The 21941-nt window shown below is 40.2% G+C and overlaps 1 protein-coding gene across 7 annotated transcripts in view; it reads right to left on the bottom strand.

Annotated features, from left to right (window-relative positions):
* The window catches only part of GREB1 (growth regulating estrogen receptor binding 1), a 197317-nt gene that overhangs the window by 13109 nt on the left and 162267 nt on the right, over window positions 1-21941 (bottom strand). For all 7 annotated transcript variants that reach the window (XM_056564205.1, XM_056564202.1, XM_056564207.1 and 4 more), the window contains exons 24-30: window positions 19932-20034; window positions 16886-17044; window positions 14478-14620; window positions 13899-14060; window positions 11432-11636; window positions 5302-5473; window positions 1500-1718 (exon numbers count right to left, since the gene is read on the bottom strand). In XM_056564205.1, the coding sequence (XP_056420180.1) occupies window positions 1500-1718; window positions 5302-5473; window positions 11432-11636; window positions 13899-14060; window positions 14478-14620; window positions 16886-17044; window positions 19932-20034 (1163 nt within the window). The remainder of the gene's footprint in view (window positions 1-1499; window positions 1719-5301; window positions 5474-11431; window positions 11637-13898; window positions 14061-14477; window positions 14621-16885; window positions 17045-19931; window positions 20035-21941) is intronic.

Raw genomic sequence — 21941 nt, 5'->3', positions numbered from 1 at the left:
AGGATAACCTTAAACCTGTCCCTATCTTATATGAAGGATAGCCTTATACCTATCTCTATCTTATATGAAGGATAGCCTTATGCCTATCCCTAACTTATATGAAGGATAGCCTTATACCTATCTCTATCTTATATGAAGGATAGTCTTATGCCTATCCCAATCTTATATGAAGGATAGTCTTATACCTATCTCTATCTTATATGAAGGATAGTCTTATACCTATCTCTATCTTATATGAAGGATAGTCTTATGCCTATCCCAATCTTATATGAAGGATAGTCTTATACCTATCTCTATCTTATATGAAGGATAGTCTTATACCTATCTCTATCTTATATGAAGGATAGCCTTATGCCTATCTCTATCTTATATGAAGGATAGTCTTATACCTATCTCTATCTTATATGAAGGATAACCTTATACCTGTCCCTATCTTATATGAAGGATAGCCTTATACCTATCTCTATCTTATATGAAGGATAGCCTTATACCTATCTCAATCTTATATGAAGGATAGCCTTATACATATCTCTATCTTATATGAAGGATAGCCTTATACCTATCCCTATCTTATATGAAGGATAGTCTTATACCTATCTCTATCTTATATGAAGGATAGCCTTATACCTATCTCTATCTTATATGAAGGATAGCCTTATGCTTATCCCTATCTTATATGAAGGATAGCCTTATGCTTATCCCATGCATGCTTAAACTCCTTCACTTTTTTTGCAGCGACCACTTCTGCAGGAAGGCTATCCCATGCATCCACTACTCTCTCAGTAGAGTAATACTTCCTGATATTACTACAGAACCTTGTTCCTGAGACAGACAGAGGTGTCAACAGAGAGCACTGTTATCAGACAGGAAAGAACAACTCAACTTCAGCAGCTGATAAGTACTGATAGGATTAAGATTTTTTTAATAGAAGAATTACATTTTCTGGAGCCAGTTGATTTAAAAAAAAAAAAAAAAAATAGTTTTTCATTGGAAAACCCTTTTAAGGACACTGACACTGGACTTGGGTTGTCAGATGGATAACAAGGAGAGCCTCACTACTCCATAGCTAAAGCCTTATTGGCACCATCAAGCCGTTCTCCAGCTTTGTACATATTTGAATTGAGAAAATAAAAGTTGGTCGTGTCTTTCAAAGACAACTATAATGGAGTATTTTTCTCCATTGTGAGTAGAGGACACTTTGCCACTTCTATTCATCGTCCAATCTAACCTTCAGCACGCTCTACAAAACAGCAGGATGCCACAGGAATAAAACTTCTAGGGTTGTCATGGGTACAGGAAAACTACGTAACAAAGGCTGACCTCCGGCTCTATATAACAGACAGACATGGAAGTTAACACTGTCTCTCCCACAGACATCTAAGTCCTATTACTATGGTGGGGAGAACACATCTAAGAAGTGACTGTGGATGAAGAACTGTTCTGACCCACGACTGTTTCATCTATTGATAGGTCCGTGGGGCATTCAGAAGCCCACCTACCTGTTCTGGTTGTACTGGACATCCCGTGTCAGGTCCACATTGAGGAGAACAAAGTCGTGCAGGTGACAGCGCGAGAAGGGATCTGTCACGTCTACACCTTTCGTCTTGCTTGTCCATTTGCGCGTCCCAAGCATAGCATACTGGACAACGTTCTGCGTGGCCTCCATGTGCTGTAGTACATGTTTTAGGGACACGTTTCTTTCATGCCACGAGAAATCCCTGGAGGATCACCAGAAAAAATACAAGTCACGAGATGAAATGTCTTTCTTATTATTTTGCCTTTTATTAAAGAGGTATTCCAGGAAAAAACTTTTTTTTATATATATATATATATATATATATATATATATATATATCAACTGGCTCCAGAAAATTAAACAGATTTGTAAATTACTTCTATTAAAAAATCTTAATCCTTCCAATAATTATCAGCTGCTGAAGTTGAGCTGTTGTTTTCTGTCTGGCAACAGTGCTCTCTGCTGACCTCTCTGTTTGTCTCGGGAACTGCACAGAGTAGTAGAGGTTTGCTATGGGGATTTGCTTCTAAACTGGGCGGTTCCCGAGACACGTGTCATCAGAGAGCACTTAGACAGAAAAGAACAACTCAACTTCATCAGCTCATAAGTATTGAAAGGATTAAGATTTTTTAATAGAAGTAATTTACAAATCTGTTTAACTTTCTGGAGCCAGTTGGTATATATAAAAAAAGTTTTTTCCTGGATATCCCCTTTAATAATGTTGTCATTTATCCAGGACACCCCCCCCCCCCCCATTTATTTCTGGATCCACAATGTAAGCCACACCTCATGCAATGGCATTGTCATGTTGTCCTTGTAATGACGCCTCCATTCAGTCATGTGACACAATCATGTGACCATATTGCCCTTCTTCTGTGCATTTGCAGGTTCAGCGCATGCGCTAATTTAACACAATGACCCTGATTTACTAAGAGTGTTGTGTAGGTTTCTTTGTGGGTTTTAATTCCCCACAAGTATTTTTCCACAGTATTTACTAAGGTTTCCCTACATTTTCCACTTTCCCTACGTTTTGCTTTTTTTACACATGTTCTGATCTGTAGGGTTTTCCTCAGCTGAAATCCACCACAATTTCTGTGGAAACCTTAGTAAATATGTTTTTTTTTATTTATTTATTTTTATGTCGGGAACACGCCCCTTTTCGGTGACCACGCCCCCTTTCCATGACTACCACGCCCCTTTTTCCATGTTTTCTTAGTAAAATGGAGAGTTAGTCAGGGTTTTTTTCAATTCTGACGCACAACCCGTCAAAACATGTCGGGTTTGCGATAGTAAATGAGGGCCAATGTGTTTGTGTCAGTGGTCTCAAACTGTGGCCCTCCAGATATTGCAAAACTTCAACTTCAAGTTGAAGTTTTGCAACATCTGGAGGGTCACAGTATGAGACCCTTGGTTTATGTGATTATGTCACATGGTGGTATGAAAGTATTGCCGCAAGGCATGGCTAATTTTTTTTACAGTGGATCAGGTTATGGGCATAACACGTGGGTAAATATGTTTTTTTTATTGCTTATGCAGCTTTTTAGCCTTGTATATGCCTTAAAGGGCATATAATTTGTCAGCTGCAATTCACATTCCAATTTGCTGACACAGATAACTGTTAGGACAAGAAGACACATGGTGCTTATATACCTGTCTGTGCTTCCATAAGATAGAATAATGTTTTTATTCTCTGGTATCAGTGTCAGAGAGGCGTTCCTAGGACCCTGAAGTGCTGAGGGCTGAAACATTTCCTTGCTCCCCCTCCCATCCCTGTCCCTGCTTGATTGACAGTCAGCTGGAAGCCCAGCCCTGTTTCCAAATCTTATTCCTGTGCTGTACGTACAAACAGTGTGTGGGTGTGATATTTGGAAACAGGGCTTGGCTTCCAGCTGGCTTTCGATCAAGCAGAGACGAAGAAGGTAGGGGGAGCGGGGAGTTGTTCCAGTCCTCACTGTGTTGGCCACTAGTGTTGCTCGCGAATATTCGCAATGCGAATTTTATTCGCGAATATCGCACTATATATTCGTAATTACGAATATTCGTTTTTTTTTTCTTTTCACAGTACACATCACAGTGATCACCCCTCTCTGCTTCCAGCTTGTGTGGTGTAAAGAAGGCTCTAATACTACTGTGTGAGACTGGCGTGCGAATTTACGCACATACGAAAATTTGCATATGCAAATTTTCGCATATGCGAATTTTCGCTTGTGTTAATTTTGTATATGCTAATTTTCGCATACGCGAATTTGTCGCATACGCGAAAATAAAACGCGAATATTACGAATATGCGAATTTAGCGAATATATGACGAATATTCGTCCATATATTTGCGAATATTCGCAAATTCGAATATGGCCTATGCCGCTCAACACTATTGGCCACCCTGGGTTTTGTATGCTGGCTAGAGTAATGGTGAGGTCCGGGCAGCATTAACCTCCATGCTCCAAGGGTAGTAGCTTCCTGGGCCAAGCGCTGAGGTAACAACAATCACAGATGCAGGATTACGGAAACTACTATTTTTTACACAGGAAGTTGCAACAGTATACAGGAACAGTTCACCTGACAGGACAGGAAGACAGATGTGTTCCACACCGGGTCACTACATTAGCACTTTAGGGCCTTGGGAACGCCTCTTTGACAAAAGCACAAGAGCCTAAAAGCATGTTTCTATGTTATGGAAGCACAGACAGATATATGACCATGTGTCCCCCTTGCCCTAACAGCTGTTTGGAACATGAATTGCAGATTCCCTTGACATAGTAACACCCTCCCCCCACCAAAGCTACTCTAAGGAAACTGTTGTCACCAATTATTCCCTAACTAACCCAACAATGGCTCTGCAAGAAAATCTATTAATAAATCGGAATACACCAAGTAAAGACTTTGTAAATCTGGAGGCTTCCTGGAGAGTTTGAGATACGTCCATATTTGTAGCCATGGTATCTGGGTGCCGGTGGCTGTAATTACATTAGTGATAGTGAATTTCCACCTACACAGTCATTAATTCAAGATGCCCGGAGTCTAGAAGACGCCTCAAAAATTGGCAGTACAGTCATCAAAAGGAAATTATGACTGCATGAAAACCCATAATAATGTATTACGGTATTGAGTGTAGCCTCCATAACTATCTAGTCTATCTATTTCTTTGCATTTTGCTGCAATTTGCACACATTTCTGTAAAAAAAAAATACAGGTTTGCGCAATTTTTTTCCCAACAATCACCATTATAAGAAAGTCTGGACACCCCCATACACGTTAGATGGTAATCTGGTTCTGACATTCACCTCATGGGTTCCCACCAGCAGGATACCCAATGATCAGCTAATATTTGGGAGACCCTTTTTAAATATTTGTTGCTGCGCTGTAACTTTAAGTATAATCACATGACCAATACAGCACAAAGACATATGGTGAAAGATGATCTATATTATATAATATCAGTAATGTTACATCATTGAAGGAGTATAAACAGCTTGTATATGATTGCCCTTTATAGGTGGCGTATGTTCTTCAATGTTTGCGAGAATCTAAGATAAAATGTTAAAGGGGTTATTCAGGAATAAAAAATAAAAAACAAAGCTAATTTCTTTCAAAAACAGCACCAGACCTGTCCCCAAGATGTGTTTGGTATTACAAATTTGCTGTATTCACTTCAATGGGCCTGAGCTGCAATGCCACACACAACCTGAGGACAGGGGTGGCATTGTTTCTTTTTTAAGAAATCAGCTCAGTTTTTCTAATCCTTGATAACCCCTTTAATGGCAGCTAGGGAGGCTCTTCAGTACCTTGGATCTTCTGTGACTTTAACATCCACCGTGTTCCACATGACACAAGAGTCATCAGCTATGACTATGAAGGGCCACACGTCTTGGTGGGGGACCCCCAGCTCGGCTTGTCTGTTCCGCTCCAGCTCCAGGTTGTGATATGACAGCTCTTTTATGAGAAAATGCGCTGCTCCTAAAAATGACAGCAAACGTGATCATTTACATTTATTGAAGGTCAATGTTAACAGGCAAATTACTCAGATGTGTACATAGGATTATTCAGCCCAGACAGCTTTACATTCTCCTGGCTGTAAGACATGGACAATACTAGAGATAATATACTGTAGGGGGATGTGGTAAATGTGAAGGTAAGCTGACTATACATATAAGATGTAAATGTTCAGCTATACACATGTTCTGAATGAGGAGAGGGAAGAAAGACACAACTGACATCAGGTCTTTAAAGGGGTACTCCACTGGAAAAAAAAAAATTTTATCAACTGGTGCCAGAGAGTTAAACAGATTTGTAAATCACTTCTGTTAAAAAATCTTAATCATCCAGTACTTATTAGCTGCTGTTATGATCCACAGGAAGTTCTTTTCTTTTTGAATTTCCTTTCTGCCTGACCACAGTGCTCTCTGCTGACATCTCTGGCCATTTTAAGAACTGTCCAGAGCAGGATAGGTTTTCTATGGGGATTTGCTCCTACTCTGGACAGTTCCTAAAGTGGACGGAGGTGTCAGCGGAGAGCACTGTGGTCAGGCAGAAAGGAAATTCAAAAAGAAAAGAACTTCCTGTGGATCATAACAGCAGCTGATAAGTACTGGAAGGATTAAGATTTTTTAATAGAAGTAATTTACAAATTTGTTTAACTTTCTGGCACCTCTTTCTGGGAAACTCAAGGCTTTGAAAGCTGGGAGGCGGAAGCAACCACTTGCTCCCTGAAATTTATGACGATACTCTTGGAGGAGGAAAGGAAAAATTTGGAAAGTATATCTATAAGACTACAGGAGCAGAAGGAAATGGTCCTTCGCTTCCAAACCGATCCAGAGTTCACCAATAGGGAAACACAATTGCAGAATCAAGTTGAAAATATGTCAGGGATTTAGCTGACTATAAGGAAAACAGAGTATACAGTGTGTTAGAAAGAAATCCCCAACCTAGGGATACTGAAAACCACATCACATCCTCAGACACTGACAATTCGGAAGGGGGGGTCACAAGGACGGAGAGGGGGTACAAACAAAGGCACTGGTAGGAATAGACGGGGGAGAGGTAGAAGGGAATCTCGGGGGGCATCCAACAACCAGGCCCCAGCATGTGGTACCTTGACATCTTCCTTGTCCTCTCCTTTTTTAGAGGGGAACCAGAGAGACCCCTACCATTTGTACCTACCTCCACCACGCAGACCCCAATACTGAAACTAAATGAGTCCACCCAGACTCAGATAATTAATGTATCTAGTGTTACACTAACGGAAACACAAGGCAATGTTTTATTTTTACAGAAATTTGGTTGACCTGCTAGATGAAAATGAACACACTATGGGACAAGGCCCTTTTACAACACCCAAGCCAAAAAGCAAACTGTTTCCACCTATTGGTGACACGTCGTGTATTGACGTTTTCCTGGAACTGGTTCTAAGGGATCTAAGGTCTGTACCTAAAACAGAGAGCCACAGAGAGAATCTAACATTTCATAAGATAAGGGCGCAAACATCATCCTGATTGTTAAGCCCAAGTATATTCGCATGGTCAATAGGTTATTAGACGACCATGAAGCATATGAGATTTTGTCTTCAGATCCCACATTCTCCTATTGTAGAGAGTTATCAGAGTTATTACACGCTGCACTAGAGAAAAACATATTGATAAAAAAGAGTTTGAATTTCTGTTACCCACAACACCAATGATTCCCACATTCTATTCACTGCCCAAGATACATAAGGGCCTAATACCACTCAAGGGCCGCCCTATAGTATCTGGGGTGGGCAGCATTGCACAGAATGTGGGGATCTATGTGGACAAAATATTACTAATTTACTATTAATTTGTTTTTGCTTTACCCTCCTACTTGGATTTACTAAAAAAAATTGAGGATTGGTGACAATACCACACTAGCCAGCATAGACGTCGAAGCCCTCTACTCATCAATACTACACTCCAGAGGAATACGGGCAGTAGAATATTTTTTTAGTACAATAGGTTCACATTATCATGAACATAACCAATTTGTACTCCAGCTGCTCAATTTTGCTCTCACCAGGAATTATTTTCTTTTTCAGGGCCGTTTTTACCACCAGCTAAGGGGGACCGCCATGGGGAGCCCCTGTACCCCCAGCTACGCGAACCTCACCCTGGGCTTGTGGGAGGCGACCACCCTATTCAGTGATTAGAGAGAGAGAACACTTTAGCGAATCGGCCCTGATTTGGTTGCGTTTTATTGACGATGTTTTCTTTCTTTGGAACGGAACACAGGATCAATTTGGGCAGCTGGTGCAAGTTATAAACTCTAATGATCCAGGACTCTTTTTTACGTACAAAACTCAAGAGAGGGAACTTGCATTTCTGGACATAAAAATCATTATTGATTCTGACAACACACTTCAAAGCACGATTTTCCGCAAAAAAAACATCAACTAATAGTATCCTGAGGTGGGAGAGCTGCCACCCGAGTCCCCTCGAAAGGGGAATCCCGAATGGGCAGTTCCTCCACCTCAGGAAAAACTGCTCCCGACACGAGGACCCACACAAGAGGCCCGTGTAATGACACAAAGATTTCAAGAAAGAAGCTACCCCAAATACATTCTTACACAGGCTCTAAGGGAGGCATCCAGCAGGTCACGTAATGAACTCCTTGTTCCAAAAACCAAAACTAATGTAACTGGAGATTTACAACCTAGCCAGAATTATAGGCACTTTCGATAAACTGGCTGCACCCATACGTAATATCATTACGCAACACTGAGAGATTTTGAGAATGGATCCCGATTTACGAGACATAGTAGGGAGCAGGCCACAGATCACATATAGATGTGGTAAAAGTCAGTCACCCGGACTTGGCCAGGTAGGATGGCACCAGCTGTCAGGTGCCATAAATGCAGCCACTGCCGCGCCTGCCAGTACATCACCAAGACTACAACTATCCCCCTATTTTTGCGCCCCATTAAACAGTTTATAAACTGCTCTACTACTGCAGTAATTTAAATAGCACTTTGTATATGCCCACTTATCTATGTGGGCAAGAAAATCCAACAGTTTAAGAAAAGAATTCTTGAACATATGGGAGACATCAGAAATTCCTGGGATACACCTGTGGCGCTTCATGTTAATTCTGTACATGGGGGTGATTCATCTTGCATAAGATTTGTTGATTTAGAAAAAGTTTTTCCTTCTGAGAGAGGGGGCGACATCAATAGATTACTCCTCCAGAAGGAATGTCACTGGATTTACCATCTCAACTCCATGTCACCTTATGGTCTAAACGAACAACTTCAATTTGCCTGTTTTTATAATACATCCATTTTCAGCGACATGGGTTATTATTAGGTGACTTTATTAGGCAGCTAGGGACGGCTGTAGTCAGCCGCTGAGGAGTTTTTAGTCACCTCTGTTATATAGGGTACAATAGGATCTTAACAGGAGGTTCCTGTGTGGGACCACCCTTTTTAGGGCGGCCACCCCACCTAGGTATAGGGCATCACAACCAGGGTACCTCAGGGACAGTGTAGGTATCCCTAGGGCCCCGCTATATCATCTGTCACCATCCACCTAGGGCCCCCCCCCCCTGCAATTAATGGCCCATGTTGCGGTTATTAGTTGATATCTACATCCTACACCCCGTTGCATTATACTTAACCTGACCCTTAACAGAGGTTCACCACTGACCTGCTGACCTCTGTTGCCTGTGTATGATTCTATCACCCTGTATCAATTATTCATTAAGCTATTCGTCACAATATTGCCCCTCTAGGAATTATTCAAACATATGGACCCATGAAAACACCATTCATGGAGTCATTTCCATGAAAAAAACATTAATGGTAATTATACTGCTTTACATATAATATTGATTCATTCCATGAAAACACCAGTCATGGCTTCTTATACTTGCATAGCTCTATATTGCTTTCCGCCTGGCTATGGTAAGCCTTTTTATATCCATGAAAACACCATTCATGGTAATCTGCACTCATATTGCCTCCTAGTTGATGGCCAGCCATTACTGTAGGGTCCTCGGTTACCTACCTATTTCTTTTCATTGTGTACATACTTGTCATTTTGCCCGTGCGAGCGCTTGTTTTGACTGCGGGGGAAGCACGGCACCGCCTTGAATTCTTAAACTCTAGACCGAGTTTGTGTACTCATTATTTTTCCCTTGGACAATTGACTTTATATAAGGTATTTTTACAAATAATATTAAAAGTTATGTTTTATAGCACATCCTGAACAATAGCTCCTCACATTTTTGTATTTGATTTAAAAAAAAATAGTTTTTCAGTGGAGTACCCCTTTAACACTATAGTCATTCTCTATTTGTTCTAAAATAACTAATAACTGGGGACAATAGACTGCATTCACCTATGTGGTACATGGAGATACGATAGAGATTTTGGTAAAGTTTAACTTTAACATTATCTTTAATAATAGGAATATTACACAAGTTTTCATTTTTATACTCATGTAAACACAATAATTATATAAAGATACAAGAGCAATAACAAGTAGAAGAGCCGGCCTGCGGTGAGATGTTGAGGGGTATGTAAGTAATGAGGGGTCACCTGACACATCTTTATTGAACGGTGTGTTGGGGGAACAGGTCACCCTCATCGTTGTGCCTTCCTATAATTAACCAATGGCCTAATGTACGAGCCTCTCCTGGCTGTTCTGTGCTGTGGGCTTAGATATCTGGCTAATGATACACTTGTGTATATCTCTATGTATGTATATACAGATATCTCGCTAATGATACACTAATGGAAAGCGCTGCAGAAAACAAGATGCAGCCAGGACTTCGGGTAATCTGAAAATTGACAAAGTTGGATTATCAAGAACACAATCCTTAAAGTGATACCCGCCCCTCACTGCAGGGGACGGCATTTTTTCCAAATGTGCAAGCTGTGGTGCACTCGCTCCTGCCTTACATTGAAATAGACACTATGGGCAGTGCCACATTAATGTTGGTGAAGGCCAATAACCAAACTATCTGGTTAGGGTTCTCTCCCCAGTACCAGTGTCATATAATGGGTGGTTTGTTATAGGATAGCTGCAATTTATACCAGATGGTGTATGTTGAAAGGGCAGTAGGGGCGTGGTGGGGATCCCTGCAGTCCCCGTGGTGCGGGGGAGCCTCGTGTAAGTAGGGGACTATGTCTAGAGCAGATCCTAGCATGGTGCTATGTCCTCCAACAGGAAAGGGGTACCACTTGGCTGACCGTGTCGTTGTATGATTTTTCTCTCCACATAGAAGAGACAGGAGCAGAGGAAGCAGAGAGAAGCTCCACTCACATCCAGGGATTCCCCTCTTTGCCTACAATGAGCTAATTTGATTGGATTTCTGGTGACTTGCTGCTCAGCAACACACCCCACCACCCTACACAGATAATTGGCATGGGGGGTGGGGGTTGTCTATATGTTGTTGGTGGGACCGATGCTGATATACACAAATAACATATACACAAAGGTATATGTTAGTATAGTACCAGATACCCATAGGTCAACAGTCCGCCCCCTGCTCATCCGCACCCCCCCCCCTTGCTCTATTCTCAATAACTATGCCATGACTCTCAGGTCCACACAGGGTTCCATCTAACCTAAGGTCAGCCCTGTCTGACACTGTCTGCCAGACCCGCTATATCCACATACACAATGATTGGAAGGAGACAGCTCTGTGCATTGTGTAGACAGTTCTGTGTTAATGCAACTCAACTCATTGAAGTGAACCCAGCAATACACATGTACCAAGCTGTCTGCTTCCATCTGTGTTTAATGTATATGCGGACATTGTGGCTCTGAACCAGCAGATCAGGAGAGATGCCGGGGGGTCTGCAGCTCAGCCTTGGTATAACACATAAAATAATATCACGCACTGACAAGTAAATGTACGCCATATTAGTCTAACTATGTGCAGTATGTAATTTCTTGTACTTACCCACTCCAGCATTATTGAAAATACTAGGCAGGACCAACATGATGTGGTTTGGCCAGTATTTCTTATAGATAGCCATCTCGTACTCTTTGACAACTAGAATATGAAGATGGCTGCTGCCATCCATGGCATGGTAGAGGTTGAAAAGACCGTGCTCATGGCGGCCTGTCGTCGGGGTGAACATTGGACTTTTCACGTTGTCAGTGCCCTAAAGGGAAATTAAAGAACAAAATGAAGATGTCAAGATTTACTATCATTGCAGAATAACTATATAGTTCTTAAATAACAAGACAAGAGGACGGTTATTAAGTCACATGTGTTCCCATAGGTGTTATAACCAAGTATTTCAGTATCATAAGTCCTAAGGTAATGAGGTCCATGTATAAATAATGTATTATAGGAATGTTCATTTTTAAAGAGGAGCCAATGATGTTGTCATTTTCTTGTTTAGTGTCACGGAAGGCTTCATTCACATCTGTGTTAAGAATTTCCATAGTTCAGCTCCTTCAACTGTTGTAAACTTCTCACCAAGCTGCTTGGCGATGGACTCGTAGCCCATTCCAGTCTTGTGCAGGTCTACAATCTTGTTCCTGACATCCTTGGACAGCTCTCTGGTCTTGGCCATGGTGGAGAGTTTGGAATCTGATTGATTGATTATGTGAACAGGTGTCTTTTATACAGGTAACAAGATAAGATTAGGAGCACTCCCTTTAAGAGAGTGCTTCTTATCTCAGCTCCTTACCTGTACAAACACTTTGGAGCCACACATTGGCCCTGATTTACTAAGAGTGTTGTGTAGGTTTCATTGTGGGTTTTAATTCCCTACAATTCTTTTTCTACCATATTTACTAAGGTTTCCCCTACATTTTCCACTTTTCCCAATATTTTGCTTTTTTTTAACATGCTCTGATCTGTCGGGTTTTCCTCAGCTGAAATCCACCACATTTAATCTTAGTAAATATGTTGAGTTTTTGTGAAAATGTCGGGAACTTGCCCCTTTTATGTGACCACGCCCCTTTCCCCCGACAGACACTCCCCTTTTTTGGGGTTTTCTTAGTAAAATGGAGAGTCTGTCAGGTTTTTCATTACTGGTGCAGACAGAATTCTGGCACAATGAGACGAAATTCTGGTGCAAATTCTGGTGGAGACAGAATCTGGCGCACAACCCGACAAAACATGTGGGGTTTACAATAGTAAATCAGGGCCATTGTGTTGTTTGATATGGGATCAAATACTAGAGTAAAATGCACATAAATTCATAACTTATTTTTTCTAAATTTTATGGTGTCATTCTGTTCACATACACTTTAAAATTATAGACTGATCATTTCTTTGTCAGTGGAAAAATGTACAAAATAAGCAGAGGATCACATAATGTTTTCCTTCACAGTAGATAGATAGATATGATATAGAAAGATATGAGATAGATACATATGAGATAGATAGATAGATAGATAGATAGATAGATATGAGATAGAAAGATATGAGATAGATAGATATGAGATAGAAAGATATGAGATAGATAGATATGAGATAGATAGATATGAGATAGAAAGATATGAGATAGATAGATATGATATAGAAAGATATGATATAGAAAGATATGAGATAGATAGATATGAGATAGATAGATATGAGATAGATATGAGATAGATAGATAGATAGATAGATAGATATGAGATAGAAAGATATGAGATAGATAGATAGATATGATATAGAAAGATATGAGATAGATAGATAGATATGAGATAGATAGATATGAGATAGATAGATAGATATGAGATAGATAGATATGAGATAGATAGATATGAGATAGATAGATAGATAGATAGATATGAGATAGATAGATAGATATGCGATAGATAGATAGATAGATATGAGATAGATAGATATTAGATAGATAGATATGAGATAGATAGATATGAGATAGATAGATATGAGATAGATATGAGATAGATATGAGATAGATAGATATGAGATAGATGAGATAGATAGATAGATAGATAGATAGATATGAGATAGATAGATAGATAGATAGATATGAGATAGATAGGAGATAGATAGATATGAGATAGATAGATATGAAATAGTTTTTAATTAAAGGGGTACTCCGGTGTTAAGACATCTTACCCCCTATCCAAAGGATAGGGGATAAGATGCCTGATAGCGGGGGTCCCGCCGCTGGGTAACCCCCGTGATCTTGCACGCAGCACCCCGTTATAATCAGTGCCCGGAGCATGTTTGCTCTGGGTCTGATTACTGGCGATCATGGGGGCCAGAGCATTGTGACATCACGGCCCCACCCCCGTATGATGTCACGCTCCGCCCCCTCAATGCAAGTTTATGGGAGGGGGCGTGACCCCCGCAATCAGGCATCTTATCCTTTGGATAGGGGATAAGATGTCTTGGCACCGGAGTACCCCTTTAAATAGACTTCTCTTCCCTAATTTTTCAGTAACCTTCTACTTACCTTGTCTGTGATAAGCGGTAGTCTCATGCTTTCCAGCTGCCCCCCTGGTTGGCTGAAGACAAAATGATGCTCTTTGGATTTAGGGATGATGAAGTGAAGCTGGATTTCCTCCCCCAACATGGAATAGGAGAAAGCAAAAGCATGTAATGTCGACTCGTACATCTAGGAGAGAAACCATATCAAAGTTTCTTAATAAATTCCAGCTTTGTACAATGTTATAATCCCTTACCTAGGTAATGTGAACATCATGAAATAGTCTGAGATATGCAGGAAATACGGGTCCCAATATAAAGTCCAGGCCCTAGTCCCACCACCCACATGGTAAATGTGCAGCTGATTTCTCTCTAGGACACATCCTCTGGTATCTACATAATAATGTAAACCCTGGGGTATATTATAAACATATTAGGAGTCACAACGGTTCTGTGGCCATTGGATAAGCCTATTAAATGCTACTCATGGCCTTATAACAACTGGTCTGACTGCTACAGCTATAATAACACCTAAGATAAGGTACATTGCTCAGCTGCTGCAGCACCTCTTTAAAAAGAATGTTAACATATGATATATGTGGTTTACCTGAAACCTGGGGTTGTACCCCATGTACTGGTGGCACTGCTCACAGTGGTGGTAGGTGTTATACGAGGCATATTTAGATAATCTCATCCGTGTCGTCGGGCGCCGTACATATATATCTTCATGTCTCCTATGAGTTGGTTTATCTGTGAATACAAATGAGGGAGTAATGATTGTCATCATCAGATTATACTATACTCTGCCAATATCCGGGTAGTGGTGGTAGTGACCCCCAAGTCTCTTAAAGGGGAACTCCGGTGCTTAGACATCTTATCCCCTATCCAAAGGATAGGGGATAAGATGCCTGATCGCGGGAGTCCCGCAGCTGGGGACGCCCGAGATCATGCACGGAGCACCCCGTTTGTAATCAGTCCCCGGAGCATGTTCGCTCCGGGTCTGATTACGGTCGACCACAGGGCCGGCGGCGTGTGACGTCATGCCTCTGCCCCCGTGTGACGTCACGCTCCGCCTCTCAATGCAAGCTTACGGGAGGGGGCGTGACAGCTATCACACCCCCTCCCATAGGCTTGCATTGAGGGGCGGAGCGTGACGTCACACGGGGGCAGAGGCATGACGTCACACGCCGCCGGCCCTGTGGTCGACCGTAATCAGACCCGGAGCGAACACGCTCCGGGGACTGATTACAAACGGGGTGCCGCGTGCATGATCCAAGGCGTCCCCAGCTGCGGGACTCCCGCAATCAGGCATCTTATCCCCTATCCTTTGGATAGGGGATAAGATGTCTAAGCACCGGAGTACCCCTTTAAGTCAAGACAGCAATGAAGATGCAATTTCACATAAAGCAACAATGAACTGAATGCATGACAGAAGACAATACAAGGAGCAAACATCTGTATTAAAGAAGAGGATATAAACCGGAGTATAACACACAGGAGGATTGTAAAAAGAAACATGACAAAATAGGGAAGCGGACAAGACGGCTGATAAGGACACCTTACTAAACTCAATTCATTCTTTAGAGCAAATAAAATAATATACAAAGTTATACTGTAGCAATACCAGCATATAGCGGCTGCTAGCAATGACAGCGGACATTAAAGGAACTCTCTATTGATACAATTGTTGTATCCAGTGCCATATCTGTGTAACTCAGATTATTTTATAGAAAATCTTTTATAACAATAGGCCACTAGGGGCACTGTTCTATAGGGAGGGATCTATGGAATGTATTCTTACTGGAAGGAGTCAACCCATGCAAATAGAATGAAAATGTAAATATACAGATGGCAATAAAGTATATGGTGGCAGTGTTACAAATCTATAAGCCATGGGTAGGCACTTGGATAGGCATGGATTACCACTTTAATGGATAGGCACTTCTCTTGGTTGGTTTACAATATAATATGGGAATATCTTGTGAAGAGACATGGGATAGTATGTATGGATTAAAGGGGGAAATAGTAAATGATCATGGTCACAATCAGGCTGTATTCACAGACTATAAAATGACAACAAAAAACAGGCGTAGATAAGGTATAAAAATTAACCATTTAATCTCATATCAAAATCTGTTCAACAGAAAATTCTCATTTGTCCATAGCAATCAATCAGATCACAACCAATCAGATAGCTTCTTTCATTTTTGAAAAGGCCTGTGAAAAGGAAAGAAGAGATCTGATTGGTTGCTATGGGCAACTCAGCAACTTTTCCTCTAGACAGGTTTTGATAAATCTCCCCCATAATTTGTTATATTAAAAGTCTATGGTCCGTGCACACATTGTAAGACCGACCATAATGTGCACCTTGGCTAATATAGTGACTTTTACAATCAAACCATCTGGAACGTCCTTGCAGTGGATCGCGCCTGACACCCGGTATTATCCTATACCCTCAAGCCATTGCTCCATTCATCGCTCCGGGGAACCCGTGACGCCGACAACCGGGAGGCAGCTCCACCATTACGAATATACCTTAAAGCCTATATAAGTTATTGTGTCTTGGGAAACACAACAACCAAAGGTGAGCAGTTTATTCATTGAATTATCGTCTACTACTCTATGGGAAGCTCTGCTCTCTTTTTTTTCTCCGCACAGTTTCGACCATAATGTTGGAATTACAGAGGTTTGCTTTTTTTTTTTTTTAACATTCTGTGCGCGGATGGCTGCTATTTAAAAAATAAAATAAAACAGCCTATGTTATGATTTTTATAGACAGATTAATAGATAGATATATAACGAAAGAAAGAAAGAACAAACAAAACCAAAGGAAACAAGGTAAAAAATGTAAAAACATTTTTAAAAATAAAAAAAACAAGAGGATAAACCAACACACACACACCAGCACTGAGTAGGGTATTTTATCCATCGTCAAACCTTGTTTAATGTACAGTATGTAAAAATATTTAAGAAAACTTGTACATTTTTGCCAATATTTTTGAAATGTTGTGTTACCTTCCTTGTTGAAATTCTGAAATTCAGGACAAATCACACTGGCGTCTTCATATTTGGGGTCATGCAGAACGTAATCGAAGTCCATCTTCTTAACTAAATCCACATTAGGCCACATGTCCTGTGTCTGGTGAAGAGGTGGATCAGGATGGGATTTTAGGCCTGTAACACAAATAATGAGTTAAAGGGGTTATCCAGGAAAAAACTTTTTTTTATATATATATCAACTGGCTCCAGAAAGTTAAACAGATTTGTAAATTACTTCTATCAAAACATCTTAATCCTTTCAGTACTTATGAGCTGTTGAAGTTGAGTTGTTCTTTTCTGTCTAAGTGCTCTCTGATGACACCTGTCTCGGGAGCTGTCCAGAGTAGAAGCAAATTCCCATAGCAAACCTCTTCTACTCTGTGCAGTTCCCGAGACAAGCAGAGATGTCAGCAGAGAGCACTGTTTCCAGACAGATAAGAACAACTCAACTTCAGTGGCTGATAATTATTGGAAGGATTAAGATTTTTAGATGTTTAACTTTCTGGAGCCAGTTAATCTAAAAAAAAAAAAAAAAAAAAAGTGTTTTCCTGGAATACCCCTTTAATATCAGGATGGAGATTAACAATGAATGTTGTTCTGCCCTGGTAATGCAAAATAGCAATTTTAGCGCCATACACTTCACATGCCCAAAGATTGTAGTGTCATGCTCCCTGCAAAGCAACTAATAAAGAGTAAATATTGTTACATTGTACGCGTACATTCCAATGGTTGCCAGAAATTGATCCTGTATTTGTGCAACACAACTACCTTCACTTTCATTAGCTATGATACAAGGTGCGCAACACTGCAATCTAGGTCTGTGCAATTACTGTTGCCACCAAAGTGGCCATATAGCTCAGACACCATGCAACAGGAGAAATGAAACGCCAAATAACTAAAAACTATTATTACAAATCTCATATTAATATATGAACAAGGACAGATAGAGATAGATAGATCCCATGAAAGCAGCACTCCTTAGTCACAGGTGCAAGCTGAATGTGGGCCCCTGACCTAGCTGGGTCCAATGTAGCACAGCAATCAAATATGCAAGCAGCACTCCAAGGTAGTGAAGAAATAGTGGTCTTTATTCACCCAAAACATGTGCGACGTTTCAGATGTCTCACCCAGCCATTCTCAAGCTAGAGAATGAATGTGTGAGCCACCCGAAACTATGCACATGTTGTGGGTGAATAAAGACCACTATTTCTTCACTACCTTGGAGTGCTGCTTGCATATTTGTTTGCTAGATAGATAGATAAATAAATAAATAGATAGATAGATAGATAGATAGGTATATAGATAAGAGATAGATAGATAGATAAGAGATAGATAGACAGACAGATAGATAGATTGATATGAGATAGATAGATATGAGATAGATAAGATAGACAGACGGACAAACAGATAGATAGATATGAGATAGAAAGATACTGTAAATAGATAGATATGATATAGATAGATATGAGATAGATAGATAAATATGAGAGATAGAGAGATATGAGATAGATAGATAAATATGAGAGATAGATATGAAATAGATAGATACTGTAAATAGATAGATAGATATGAGCTAGATAGATAGATATGAGATAGATAGATTGATAGATTGCTAGATAGATAGATATGAGATTGATAGATAGATAGAAAAAGAGATAAATACAGATAAAACATGAAATGCTATTCAGCTATAGTGCAAAAAATGAATTTGGCGGCCAAATAGTTTGGACCATCCCACCACGGTAAGGTGACCTCTATTAGGTGTGTATAAGGTGCTGGACGTCTCAGACCTTGCAATGCCTGTTAAACTGATTACACAGAGGCATATTCACAGTGCAGGGTCGGTCCCAATGAGGTCACCTTACCGTGGTGGGATGGTCCATAATATTTGGCTGCCAAATTGTGAGCTAAGTACCTCACTTTTTCATTTTTCATTTTTTGCACTATAGCTGTATAGCAGTTCATGTTTTATCTGTATCTTTGTGCTAGCAGTGTGCTGTTGTATTCTCCTGTTTATAGATAGATAGATAGATAGATAGATAGGTAGATACATATGAGATAGATAGATAGATAGATATATAGATATGAGATAGATAGATAGATAGATAGATAGATATGAGATAGATAGATACATATGAGATAGATAGATACGAGATAGATAGATAGATAGATAGATAGATATGAGATAGATAGATAGATATGAGATAGATAGATAGATATGAGATAGATAGATAGATATGAGATAGATATGAGATAGATAGATAGATATGAGATAGATAGATAGATAGATAGATATGAGATAGATAGATATGAGATAGATAGATATGAGATAGATAGATATGAGATAGATAGATATGAGATAGATAGATAGCTAGATAGATAGATAGATATGAGATAGATAGATACGAGATAGATATATAGATAGATATGAGATAGATAGATATGAGATAGATAGATAGATAGATAGATATGAGATAGATAGATATGAGATAGATAGCTAGATAGATAGATAGATATGAGATAGATAGATACGAGATAGATATATAGATAGATATGAGATAGATAGATATGAGATAGATAGATATGAGATAGATAGATATGAGATAGATATGGGATAGATAGATAGATAGATAGATAGATAGATAGATAGATAGATAGATAGATATGGGATAGATATGTGATAGATAGATATTAGATAGATAGATAGATATGAGATAGATAGATATGAGATAGATAGATAGATATGAGATACATATGAGATAGATAGATATGAGATAGATAGATATGAGATAGATAGATATGAGATAGATAGATATGAGATAAATAGATAGATAGATAGATATGAGATAGATAGATATGAGATAGATAGATAGATATGAGATAGATAGATATGAGATAGATAGATATAGTCTTTTTTAACATGGTTTAGCCAAGGATCTGTATTGTTTTGCTGGATAATCCTTTAGTGCATCACACAATTCATGACGTCTACATTCAGGTAAGACGTATCTCAGTAACTCACTGATATTTTTCTCCTCCTCATCATACACATCCACCTCCGTCAGCCTGATGAGCATTCTGGACAGGACGCTCAGGAACTGGAGGTAGGCGCCGCTCTTCCCCACCTAGGAGAGACATTAGGATCCAGTTAATGTTGTGTCTTCCTGTAGATATTGCGGCCTGTGATACAGTAGGATCTGTAGTAGTGAGCGGTGATAGCACTAATAATAGTCATAGCATTTCTCAGCTCGCAGGCCTCCATTAGGACTCATTCACCATATGCTCCGCAATAATTAAACACATTTCTAAAGTTCATTAAAGCCCCAGCTGGATACATACCATTTGTTTGCGCACAGAAAGGCCTCGGGCACACAGGATTTTTCCAATTTCCTATCAGCCTTACAAATCAAAACAAATGTAACCCTTCGCTTAACTCTGATGTTAAAAACCACAGCTGAGATTTAATAAGGGATATTAAATTGTTAATTATTTTTGGGATCCTTAATCTCCCTAAGATTCAAAAGTATTAATCTAGAACTTAATATATCTGGAGGTAAATCTGTTTGGTCTGGAGCAGCTTTCCCAACCAGTGTGGCTCCAGCTGTTGTAAAACTACAACTTCTAGCATGCCCGGACAGCCAACGGCTGTCCGGGCATGCTGGGAGTTGTAGTTTTGCAACAGTTGGGGGCGCACGGGTTGGAAAACACTGGTCTGGAGGGAAAAAAGAGAAAGGGGGGACATGATAGGAATCTTTAAATCTGCTTTATTGTTTATTAATTTATTAAAAAGGAAAAACAAAAATTTAGTAGTGACATAAGTCAGTGATGTAGCTAGGATTTGTGTCCCCCTGGGTAGTAAAACATGGTGGTTTTCCCATATAACACTGAGAGAGCTGAGGCCAAGATGAACGTTTACACATGTGGTGTCCTGGTACCGAACCTAGTTCTGTACCATCCTTAAGTCCCCTCAGGAAGAGTCCCTTAGGTCCACAGGGCTCTCCTGCAGGGCTTCCCCCAGGTCCTGTACTATCCAAATTCATCTAATCTAGGTCAAAGCCTAAAGACCAGCAGCCACTTCTAAACTGTAAGTCAAATCTACTTCTACAAATCAAGTACCTACTGTCATACTCAAGTTATATCAGTAGTAAAGTGGCCTGCATAATTATTACAATAACTACAAGTCCAAGCAAGCCTGCGAGGTTCCCTGTGTCCCGGTTACCTCTGTGGAAACTGCATAACTGTAAAGACTGTTTCCTGCATATTACAAGTAAAAGTTCCAGTTACTTCAAATCCTTGCTGGGGACCTTCATTCAGTGCATGCTGTTTTTGGGCTGGTTGTCGGCGGTGCCCTATACCAAAACAACCACATCCTGGCATCACAAACATTAAGGGGTTAATAACATCTTGCCCCCAGGGTTAATACCACCAGACCCTGCTACATCCATTGCAACACCCCGTAGTCACCACACACAATTTTCATACACATGTGTCTACCAAGGCCCTTCTCCCCCAATTACTTAGTTTGGTGGGCCGGCCGGCATTAGATAGACCCCTGGTTGTTCCGGAATATCGGTATAAGTTATCGGCTTTCGGCCTGAAAGGTAACAGATTATCGGTATCGGCCCTAAAAAATTGATATCGGCCGATCCCTAGTTTATAGCCATCATGTGAAATGGATTATAATTTTAACTTGAGTGTTTTTTTTTTTTTTGGTTACTTTAGTGCTTACCTTTCCTGAACCTGTGCGGCCATGTCCAATGCTGGCTCAACGGAGGGTGAAGGTCCCTCAGAGACAACTATGTCGCAGGATAGTATTGTACAGCCCCGGAGGTGTCGCAGCTTTCACCAAAATTTTTTTTTATGTATTTTGACGCCTTTATTTATTTTTCCTTTTCTGACATTGCTGTGTGTATTCCATGTACAAAATTTCTTAGCGGTGAATTGCGCCCAAAAATAACCTAAAGGTGCAAAGTTGCCCCAAAGATCGATTGGCGTAAATGATGAATTACTGACCAAAGCATAAATCACACAC

Source organism: Hyla sarda, chromosome 3 (assembly GCF_029499605.1).
Source record: "Hyla sarda isolate aHylSar1 chromosome 3, aHylSar1.hap1, whole genome shotgun sequence".
Lineage (NCBI taxonomy): Eukaryota > Metazoa > Chordata > Amphibia > Anura > Hylidae > Hyla > Hyla sarda.
Note: the sequence above shows the minus strand (reverse complement) of the source record. Positions and strands in the feature narration are given on the sequence as shown.